Here is a 12173-nt window from a genome sequence, read left to right as displayed (position 1 = left end):
GCCAAGATCGGAGAACATGATATCAGCATGCAAACTCGACTCATTTTTAACAAGAAAAATTATAGTAATGTACTTTAAACATTATAAGCCCAATGGATAAGAGAGCCTGAATTAAATCCGAACAGCCTTTTTTTGGTAGCCGTATATTATTTGTCAAGCAGCAATCAGAGAGAGAGCTGGAGCAGGAAGGGTATAAAGTGTATTTTATTAATCAGAGGCTGTTTGTTGTGCGTCTCTCACAGGTCCTCCATCAACGCAATCAGGCCGTTCGTCTCCAGGCTAATGTTCTGTTTGTGTTGGTCGCCAAACTGATGCCGTAGGACGTCTGGGGCCGCGATACACACACAACCGTCTGGCCAGAAGTGGAGAGTGTGAACACACACACACACACATGCTTATAGAGCGACATGAGTAATCAACACAGAGGAAAGCTCAGATTAAATATGACCTGACCGTACACCATCATAGTGAATTTATTGAAAAGCAGTGTTTTAGAGGCTGCACTCTTGCATAATATGCATTTAGTGTACTGCTAGATTATGACATTACTGCAGAATATATTTTGCTTATCTCTACGGGCATATGATTTGTTTGAAGTTTTGTTTTAATATATTTAGAGATGTTTATTGAATCAGCACAGTTGTGTCTGATAAATAAAGCATCATTGAACAAACCTAGCTATTAAACTTCACTTTGTGCTGAAAAGCATCCAATCCTGGAGTTTTTTTGTCATGCATAGTGTAAAAAATTATGACAACATATGTTTTTACATTGTTTCAACTCATCAAAATAAGTTAAGAAATGTTAAACTTTTTTTTATTAGTTATACAAGATATAACTCATTTTTTAAAGTCAGTTTCACATAATTTAAGTCATATGTACTGCAAAAGTTCAAAATTTGCCTTTTTTTTTACAGTGCATGTGCTGGTGCTTTCCTAACCTGTCAACTGGAGCATAACATGGGCAAAAAAGGTGCGACCTGAACCATGTAGAGACTTGATTTGAACTGCATTCCTGAGATCATATAGGTTTGATTACCTGGAAATGCATCAACAGATCAACAGTTTACCTTGAATGCATTGCAAGTCGCTTTGGATAAAAGTGTCTGCTAAATCCATAGATGTAAATGTAAAATAATCACCTAATTACACACTTAGCAAATGTGTACACTGTAAAAAATAATTTAGAAAAAAAGTTACCTGGACTGTAAAAATTTTTGGTTGTTTTTTGTTGGTTTAACTTAAAAAAGTAAGTAACCTGCGGTTGCCTTAAAATTTTGAGTTTATTGAAATTAAAAATTTGAGTTGATATAATGAAGGAAATTTGTTTAATAAATAGAAACTCAAAATATTATTGTATCTGAACCACATAAAAAATGTGATAAATCATGAAAATAGCACTATTTGGCTGCGTCATCACAAATAAAACACACAATTACCCAATATGCTTACAAAACCTTTTAATAATATTTTAATAAAGGTTGTCGAATCTCAAAAAATGTTCATTGTATTAACTCAACATTTCAATTTCAATGAACTCCAAATTTTAAGGCAACCAGGGGGCTTTTTTCCTAAAAAAAAAATTTACAATGTGGTTGCCTTAAAATTTTGAGTTAATACAATGAACATTTTTTCGACGACCTTTATTAAAATATCATTAAAAGATGTTGTAAGCATATTGGGTAATTGTGTGTTTTATTTCTGATGACGCAGCCAAATAGTGATATTTTCATGATTTATCACATTTTTTATGTGGTTCAGACACAATAATATTTTGAGTTTCTATTTATTAAACAAATTTCCTTCATTGCATCAACTCAACTTTTTAATTTCAATAAACTCAAAATTTTAAGGCAACCAGGTTACTTACTTTTTTAAGTTAAACCAACAAAAACCAACCAAATTGTTTACAGTGTAGCAACACTTGCACCATGATGTTGAGTTTTGCACATGCATCACATTGACTGTAAATCTTTTTTTTTAGTATTATTTTTCCTTGTTGTCCTGCTTCATCCAGTCTGATGGCAAAGAAGGCATTTGAAGATTTTGCACTGACAGCCAATAGGAGCAAAGACAGTTAATGTGATAAAGTTAGACTTGGTTCTTCAAGTAAGTGGCATTATGTTCCTTTCATAATCAAATTTAAACTGCTCTTTGTGCTGTTTATATGATAACTCATTCATTCAGCAAAAAATTGCATTGAGGGAAGTGCACTACTTCACTTTGAATAATCTGCAATCGGTTTGATTTGAAAACTCCATTGTTGATGCAGTGGAGTTTAACTTTATGCAAATGAGCCAATATTTGCGCTCACTCGTCACCTCAATTTATTAACTCATTAAAAATGAATGATCACTTTAAATCACTACCAACGAGAATGCTTGCTTGGGTATGGTTATAATGCTGCCCTGTAAAATCAAATAGAAAATAATTTTTTTATACTTCAAGATTTCATGTTTTAATCATGCTGCAAAAGTACAAATATCAAAATATTCTTAAATCAGCATACATTTACATGAGATTCAAAATGACTAGAAATTAAGACTTGTTTTTTGGAAAAAATGCAAAAAAATTAATCTTAACATTAACAAATATCTGCAAATGCACTCACAAAAAGCCCTTTTTAAAGATTTTCGAAATTTAATTGATAGTAAAATTCCTTGAAATTGAATTGAATAATCCTGACATAATTTAATTTGATTATTTATTAAGGATTGTTCAATTATTCAATTCAGTTTCAAGGAATTTCAAGGAATCAAATTGCGTACATCTTAAAAAAAGGTCAGAGAAATCAACTCCATTTCAAAGATAAACCTAGATTATTTTTCTGACCCCATTGGCAGATATTTGTTCTTGTTTTAAATTTGCTTCATTTTTTCAATGCATCTCAAGTAAATGCATCTCGATTTAGCCCTTATGTTGTGTTGGGGACGTTTTCGTCCACCATGGGTTGCTTTTGAGTCTTAATTTGGCCACAACTTTCAGCAAATGGAATGATTTTTGGTGATAAATCTTATTTTGACACACATTTTACAAAAATGTACAAAAACTCAACTAAATACACAGTGGGCGAATTCACTAGCCTTTTGCTATGTTCGATGAAAACATCCACTCATTTAAACTGCTGTAAAAATGTATCAGATAAATATTTTTTTGGATAAATCTCAGATCAAAATTACTTTTTTCTTCTTTTTTTTAATCCAGGATTTTAACTCTTGAATTGCCAATGATTTTCAAAAACTGACAATAAAAAACTCACACAAAATGACTTATTTTCAATATAAAAGTGATTGTGGACTGGACACTTTTGTACCTTTTATCACAGTCTTGGGCATGTGAGACATTAGTACCAACATTAGCTTTGATGCATCGCTAGTTTTTGTGCAGCATCAGATTTTAATGTTTTCTCCCTCATTTCCTGTTTGTGGCTGTTTTTGCTCCTTTGACTTCCATTATAACCACAAAGCCATGACGCCATATAATCATGCTTTCTGACTGTTGGTGGTTTTCCCTGTTGGGAAGAGGTAAAATGTGTAATTTTTACTGTTGATCACCAGGTGGCATCATTAACCCTTTAGATAGGCATGGGGAGAAAAAGGTGTAGTTTCTGGCTTTCATATGGAGAATAACAGCATATAATAATGAGGGAGACATTTTTTTAATCAGATGCTGCAAAAAAACTAACAACGCATCAAAGCCAATGTTTTCTCACTTAGTAAAAATAAGTAATTTTGTGGGTTTTCCCCCCAAATTAGTGGCATCATTTATGAACTTCACAATTAAAGAGTTAAAATCTTTGATTTCAAAAAAACTAAAACATTTAGTAGTTTTGATCGGGGCTGAGGTTGATTAATAGATTTATACAAACAAACAATATATATATATATATATATATATATATATATATATATATATATATATATATATATATATATATATATATATATATATATATATATATATATATATTTATCTGATACATTTTTACAGCAGTTTAATTTAGTTTTCATCCCGACATAACGAAAGGCTAGTGAATTTAAACAATACACAAGGGTTAAGAATGTTTCGATATTTTTCTAGTAGAAAATAATACAAAAGTATAGCTACTAAGTTGTTTTTCCAGTGAATGCAATGCATTTTCATCTATGCATTTCCCAAATGCTTTTATCTTAAGCAATCTCTATCCCTAGGAATTGACCCACGACCTTGGCCTTGCTAACACCACCAGTTTATACCAATTCAATAACGTGCTACGTAAGATGCTAGACCCGCAGATGAAAATGTTCAGTCTCATGCTGGTTTCTGAACACATGTTGCTGGTCAAGTAAGCAGCTTAAGCGGTGAACCTGACCCCAGGTGACAGGACCTACTCTGTGCACCGCAAAGCCTCGATACATTATCTGTCCTCCGTTTTCTTGTGGTTTTAAATGACTGCTTTCCATCGTGAGTGTTTCAGAGTGTTCCAGAGAGAGAAAGGGAAAAATGAAACCCAACTGGTTTTGGGAATAATAGAAGTGGCGTGTGGCCGTGTCTGTTTTAGAAAGCTGAATGGCGTTCCACGAGCGATGACAAGCTAAACACACACTCCTGATCTGACCCCGGAGAAACCAACACAAAAAGAACAGAACGAGATGCAAACCACACCACGACAAATCTAGCAGCATCAAAAGACTTATAAGTGATATTCATATATCTTTCATGTTTTGATGATTGTACATTACAGTTCTGTGTATTTTTCAGGCTATATAATCGCACAAGATCTCTTTCGTTGTTCTTCACCAAGAGCAGAATTTTGTTAGTGTAAACAAGTTTTCCGATAAGACGTTTTCTAGATAACCCTTTGGATTTTATCTCTTCCATAGAAAACTGGATTGCTCAGTTTACACATTTCAAGACAGAGGCACTTTAACTTGTAAACCGTTTAGATGCGATCAAATCAAACAGCGAAATGCTCTTTGAATTCTCCTAACGATTTCAATTCCCAGTATCTTGACAAATTTACACTGTGTATTGATGCTTAAAAGAGCTTTCCAGTAGATTAATGTGTTGAGCAGTTACTGCTGCATCACAACTAATACCACTTGAGCGAAAGAACATCATATCCAAGCTGTTAATAAGAAAATAAAGCACTTTTATGTTCATGAATTCTATGCTTGCACATCAGAGAAACAAGATCGGAGAAATGTTGCATTAGCTTCTTTGAAAAAGGGTTTTGAGCTGAGTGCACAAACGTTAAAAATTCATCACAAACCAGTTTGAGCATGAGAGACATTTTGGGGCTCAGGAGATTCATTGCACACCAGCCTAGCATCCTACAGAAAACACAACAACTTCTGTTAATCACTGAGATTTCTGTTTGAAGGGTGATGACAAACATGAGGAGCATTACGTCTGAACGGGAACAGCTTTGGGCTGCGTTGGGCTTCAAAGACAGGCATATAAAAAAGGGTTTGACAGTTTTACACAACCATTGGAAGATACATTAAAAGCATGATGGGCAGCAAATGCAAAGAGCAAAATCTTCATATTTTGCAGTGATCTTGTCAATATATATATATATATTTGTAGATTTCATCATAGTTATAAAACATACTGTATGCACAATATATACATTTCATTCACAAGAGATATTAAGATGCACAAAACACATTGTAAACAATATAATTTGGGCAGTACAAGCAGTCTTTTGCTATGGGAGCTTGTTTCCGCCACAGAATAAAAAGGTAATTGCGACTTTTTTTCCCAATTACAACTTTATATCAAGCAATTCTGAGATAGAGAATTGCAATAGGTAATCTCGCAATTGCGAGAGAGTCAGAGTTGCGAGTTAAAGTTAGAATTGCGAGATATAAAGTTGTAATTGCAAGAAATAAGTCGTAATTCTGAGAAATAATTTACAATTGCAAGATATAAAGTCGTAATTACGAGAAATAATTTACAATTGCGAGATAGTCGTTATTGCACGAAATAAGTTATAATTGTGAGCAATTAGTTAAAATTGTAAGATATAAAGTCATAATTGCAAGAAATAAGTCATAATTGCGAGAAATAAGTCAGAATTATGAAAAATAATTTACAATTGCAAGATATAAAATTATAATTGTGAGAAATAATTAGTAATTGGAAGAAAGTCGGAATTATATAATGGGCGAGAATTGCATGATATAAATTGTAATTGCGAGAAATAAGTCAGAATTGCGAGATATAAATTGTAATTGCGAAAAAATAAGTCAGAATTGCGTGATATAAATTGTAATTGCGAGAAATAAGTCAGAATTGCATGGTATAATCAGAATTGCGAGAAATAAGTCAGAATTGCGTGGTATAAGTCAGAATTGCGAGAAATACGTCAGAATTGCGAGATATAAATTGTAATTGCGAAAAAATAAGTCAGAATTGCGTGGTATAAGTCAGAATTGCGAGAAATAAGTCAGAATTGCGTGGTATAAGTCAGAATTGCGAAAAAATAAGTCAGAATTGTGTGGTATAAGTTGTAATTGCGAGAATTAAGTCAGAATTGCGAGATATAAAGGTCTTTTTATAAGGGTCTTTTTACCCCTCAGAATTGGACTTTAAACCTCGCAATTCTGACACTATATTTTGCGATTCGTTTATACAATGCAATTCTGAAATCTTGTGGTGAGATACAAACTCGCAATTGTCACAATTATATTTTCAATATTTTTTTCCCGTGGCGGAAACAAGCTTCCATATTTTGCTGAGCAGGCAAGTGTCATATGTTTGAAATCTCCATTGGGTTCTTGTCCACCATTTCATGGTTGAGTTTTAAAGGAATCTCAATGTCTAACCTCTTCTTTTTCGGCTTTCTTTTCTTGCAGCATATGTACGTTACCAGTGACACGACAGTCAGAAACAGTCCGAGGCAGGTGGTCGTCAGCGCAAGCAATACCACTTGCAACTCGCGGCATGGATTTGGCACTCGATCGCCTTCCCTCCCTTCCTTAACCGGAGGATCCTCACCGTGGTCAATATCTACCACTCTGGGCAACAAGCTCTGAATGAGGGTCTCATTGCTGACCGTCTCATTCACAAACAGGTTGACCAATACAGTAGAGTACAGCTCCGGTTGACCATGATCCCTGACTTTGACCCACAAACTATAGAGGCCTCGGTTGTTCAAGGTTTTCCTCAAGGTGATGTTTCCAGTGTACGGGTCGATGTCAAAAGACCCCGGTTCTCCGTCGGTTCTCTTAATGATGCTGTAAGCAATAACAGCGTTCATTCCCGTGTCCCGGTCAACCGCGTAGACCTCCGTAATAGACGTTCCCGGAAGCGTGTTGGGAAGCACCAGCATGTACGATTGATTGGATTGGGGAAAAAGAACCGTAGGAGGATTATCATTGACATCTAGGAGCAAAACGGTTACCATCGTGATGCAAGAAAGAGAAGGTTCGCCTCCATCGATAGCCTCAATCCATACATAATACGTCCCCTGCTGCTCTCGATCCAAAGGGGTCTTGGCTCGCAACGCGCCTCTTCCGGTGTCAATCACGAAGATATCGCTCCCATTGAGGATGGACAAAGCCACCCAGCCGTTCTCCCCGGCGTCCGCATCCGTAACCGTAAGCACGCCGATTTCCCCGAACCCAGGAAAGTTCTCCGGCACGAAAAACGTAAAGTCCTTGTTGATAAACCGAGGGCTGTTGTCATTGCGATCCCGCACGGTTATAATCACAGTTGCGATCGACTCCTTCCTCGGCGTCCCGCGGTCTACGGCTCGCACCATAAAGCGGTACGTCTCCTTTTCCTCGCGGTCAAGAGACGTAGACACTGTTAGAACCCCACTTGACCTATCCAAGTAAAAAATGGTGGGCGCGTCGGCACCAAGTAGATAATAAACCTGACCTCTGCTTTCACTGTCCGCGTCGGTCGCTTGGAGCTGAGCGAGGAACGTGTTCGGTGGATTGTTCTCCTCTACTGTGATCTCAATGAAGGATTGTTTGAAAACCGGAGCGTTATCGTTAACGTCCAAAACGTGGACCCTCACTATAGTGTTAACTACTAATCCATGAGCATTACGGACCACCACGACCATCTCATAATCCTTTTCCCGCTCATAATCCAGTAGTTCGGTTGTCTCAAGAAGGTACTCGTTTTTGAAGCGCTCATACGGTACAAGCCGGAATGGACCTGTCCCTTCTAGAAGACACTCGATCTTCTGTTGGGGCTCAGTGTTTTTGATGGTAAAAAAAGCAATGGGTGAAAACGGTGGCTCTGATTCACTTATACTGACAATGCCGTCCTTCTCAGACGCAATGTATCGCGGTATAACCGCCGGAGGCCCGGAAAGCTGTCTGATAACGTGAACGGTAACCGTCGCAACCTCAGGGATACAAGTCGGCCCATTAGCCAGAATGATGAGTTTGTAAAGCTTTCCGGTGTTGTTATCTATCTTCCCTGCTAGTTTAAGAACCCCTGTGATTGTATCCAAATGAAACAGGTTTCTGCTTTCTTGGCTGACCCGCTCGCTGAAGGTATATGTGATTAAAGCGTTGGCTCCTTCGTCTGGGTCGTAGGCTTGTAGACGAGCCAATTGCTTTCCCTTAGTGGCGTTTCCATAAAGAGTCACGTTTACTTGTGAGTCTGTAAACTTGGGGCAATTGTCGTTGACATCCGTGATGATAATCCTTAGAGTAGCAGTGCCCAAAAGTGGCGGAGAACCTCCGTCTTCGGCTATTATATCGGTTACGTACTCCGCTTGCGTCTCCCTATCGAGATAATCTGTAATAATGAGGAAAGGCGTCAACTCTCCCCCTTCGTTCTCCTCCACGTCTAATGTAAAAACGCCATAGTCATTTACAAGCCAGTATGTCTGAACACTGTGAATCCCAATGTCTGGATCCATGGCTGATTGCTCCACGGCGAATCTGGCGTTAACAGGTGCGTTTTCTGGCACAGACACCCTGATTTCGGCGACGGGAAAATGCGGACGGTTATCGTTGACATCCTCAATGATGATTTTAACCTTGACCAGCTGAAAGTATTGCTGAGGAAGGATAAGCACGTCCAGAAAGATCGCACAGCCCTGTCCTTCGTGGGTCTCGGCGCACAAAGCCTCTCTGTCGATCTCCACGGCGGATGTAAAAAGCTCTCCTGTCGTGTTGTTCAGACTCACGTACTGCTGGCCGGCCGTCTTTAGCTCCAGATTGAACGAGCGAGGGGTATCACCGGAAAGATCCAAGTTTAAGTCCGCACTGATAGCCCCAATGAGTGTCCCTTTAGGTAATCCTTCCTTTATCTTATAGATGAGGTGACTGAAATTTGAAGAGCAGGAGAGAGGAATGGTGTACAAGAGGAGAATGAACAAACCCTAAAAATAAACAACAAAAACGATTAGGTGGGAAGCAAAAAAAAAGCATCATACTTTAAAATTAAATGGAAAGTATGCATAGAATAATCAAGGAAGCAATGCAGAAAAACAGTTTAACACTAATGTGTGTGATGTGGAAATGGTTGGACTAATTATTCTTCAATTTTTGAAATGACAAAATATTTACCCAATTATTTACCATGATTTCACTGTAAAATATTCATATATAAATCTCTTTCAAACAGTGTACAATGCTTCATTGCTATTTACTATATATCATATAGTATATATTTTAAAAAATCTGAAGACTTTGATTCATAAACATATATAATTAATATAAGTGTTAGGATGGATTAGGGTCTTACTTTTCTCTCTGTTGAATATATTTGGTTTTTAACTAAATGTTTTTTTTTGACAGAAACTATGATTATTAATAAGATTGAGGGATTACAATCAACCAACAAACTATATAAATAAACACATATAAAAATACTTTATGCTCACATAAGTAATTTCTGTTAAAATAAATAAACACACACACACACACACACACACACACACACACACACACACACACACACACACACACACACACACACACACACACACACACAATATCTAATAAATATACTTATTTATTATATATAGTATTATGCTATACTATAGTACTATATATATATATATATATATATATTTATTTATATTTTTATATATATATATATATATATATATATATATATATATATATATATATATATTAAGTATTTAAAAAGGACTAATAACATTTATTTTTAGCAGAACTTATGACTTTTAACTATTAAATCTATTAGTATTTTAGCACCATTTTTAAATGATCTTAACTGTAGCACTTTGAGATTTGTTCCAAATGTAATGTGCAATACAAAAAAAAAAAAAAAAAAAAAAAAAAAAAAAATATATATATATATATATATATATATATATATATATATATATATATATATATATATATATATATATATATATATATATATAATAAAATCCTTCCAAATACTTTTTTGACTGACTCATACATATCGAACGAATTAATGTAAGTATTAGGATGGCTTTTCATTATATAAAAATCTTGGATTAAAGATATTATTAAGAACATTAAACATGCTATTATTAAGAGAATTTGATGTGCTGATAATTCCGTTTTCCATGAGATTAAGAAACTTACCCATAACTCTCCTTTGCTGCGAAGGCATGTTCCTCTTTTAGTGTTCCACATGTTTCCCGTTCAGTGTTGGCGTCACAGGGAACGGGAGCGGGATGAGCTCACAGTCGCAGCCGCATTCTGAGCGCCGGAGAGCGGCTGAGTTCTCACTCGCTGCCCGATGCGCGACTGACGCGCTCTCCTCATTCATCTGACCGATACGCTGCGGGCACGCCCACTGCATGCTAATGAGGTCTGGCGTGACCAACCAGCGGGGGAGGAGGGCTGTCTAGAAACAACTCATTTGCAAGTCAGATCTTTTATATACGTTTGAATAGTTTTAGCATGAATGATATATTATGTGGTTCAGAAAACATGCCAGGAATGTAGTTATTCTCTTTTGTCTACATTTCTAAATTAATATTATATTATAATTATGTTCTGACTTTTTACACTTGATGTGAATTGCTTTTGCTTTTCCTCATTAGTCACTGGAAAAAGCAGCTGCTTAATTTTCCATCATAAATATAATGTATCTACTGAAGAAGAAAAAATTCTGCCCAAGAACTACTTTTTTTAAATACTGTAAATGGATATTAAGGTAATATACACTCTAAAAAGGCTGGGTTAAAAACAACAATCGTTTGGTTGAAAATGGTCAAACCCAGCAATTGAGTTGTTTTAACCCAGTGAATGGGTTGTTTTAGCCCATAGAATGGGTTGTTTTAAGACAATAAATGGGTTGTTTTAAGCCAGTGAATGGGTTATTAAAAGCCAGTGAATGGGTTGTTTTAACCGAGTGAATGGGATGTTTTAGCCCAGTGATTGGGTTGTTTTAAGCCAGTGAATGGGTTGTTTTAACCTAGTGAATGGGTTGTTTTAGCCCAGTGAATGGGTTGTTTTAGCCCAGCGATTGGGTTGTTTTAGCCCAGAGAATGGGTTGTTTTAACCCAGCGATTGGGTTGTTTTAGCCCATAGAATGGGTTGTTTTAAGCCAGTGAATGGGTTATTTAAAGCCAGTGAATGGGTTGTTTTAACCCTGTGATTGGGTTGTTTTAAGCCAGTAAATGGGTTTTTTAAAGCCAGTGAATGGGTTGTTTTAGCCCAGTGATTGGGTTGTTTTAAGCCAGTAAATGGGTTGTTTTAACCTAGTGAATGGGTTGTTTTAGCCCAGCAATTGGGTTGTTTTAACCTAGTGAATAGGTTGCTTTAGCCCAGCAATTGGGTTGTTTTAACCTAGTGAATGGGTTGTTTTAGCCCAGCAATTGGGTTGTTTTAACCTAGTGAATGGGTTGTTTTAAGCCAGTAATTGGGTTGTTTTAACCTAGTGAATGGGTTGTTTTAGCCCAGCAATTGGGTTGTTTCCAGTCAGTGAATGTTTTAAGCAAACATTTAACACAACCAATGGGTTAAAACAACCCAACCGCTGGTTTTGTCCATTTTCAACCCAACTTGGGTTGTTTTTAACCCAGCATTTTTTAGAGTGTAGGCTCATTTTCTTTGTCTCTGGCACACTTGTTGAATAATTACTGGAGAACTAAGCACTCTTTTAGTGTGAAAAAGTAGAAGAAAAAAATAAGTCTTTTCTGCTTTTTCCTTGCTTTCCAGAGGATGCATTAGTGATGAGGATTAGTGTTAAAGAACACAGAAGCGGCTGAATGTACAT

General features: G+C 36.4%; 1 protein-coding gene and 1 long non-coding RNA gene across 2 annotated transcripts; one reads left to right on the top strand and one right to left on the bottom strand.

The window, feature by feature from the left end:
* The first annotated feature begins 913 nt into the window (after positions 1-913).
* LOC137058523 (uncharacterized) lies at positions 914-6948 on the top strand. The gene is made up of 3 exons (XR_010900717.1): positions 914-972; positions 1984-2108; positions 6839-6948. It is a non-coding gene; the product is annotated as an uncharacterized lncRNA (long non-coding RNA).
* LOC137058522 (protocadherin-20) lies at positions 6730-10738 on the bottom strand. The gene is made up of 2 exons (XM_067431811.1): positions 10532-10738; positions 6730-9330 (listed from the first exon to the last, which is right to left on the bottom strand). Exons 1-2 carry the CDS (start codon positions 10580-10582, stop codon positions 6733-6735), a joined length of 2649 nt encoding a protein of 882 aa, XP_067287912.1. The 5' UTR covers positions 10583-10738; the 3' UTR covers positions 6730-6732.
* Between the last annotated feature and the right edge of the window lie 1435 nt (positions 10739-12173).

The sequence above is a fragment of the Pseudorasbora parva genome, chromosome 22 (genome assembly GCF_024679245.1).
Source record: "Pseudorasbora parva isolate DD20220531a chromosome 22, ASM2467924v1, whole genome shotgun sequence".
Classification (NCBI taxonomy): domain Eukaryota; kingdom Metazoa; phylum Chordata; class Actinopteri; order Cypriniformes; family Gobionidae; genus Pseudorasbora; species Pseudorasbora parva.
Note: the sequence above shows the minus strand (reverse complement) of the source record. Positions and strands in the feature narration are given on the sequence as shown.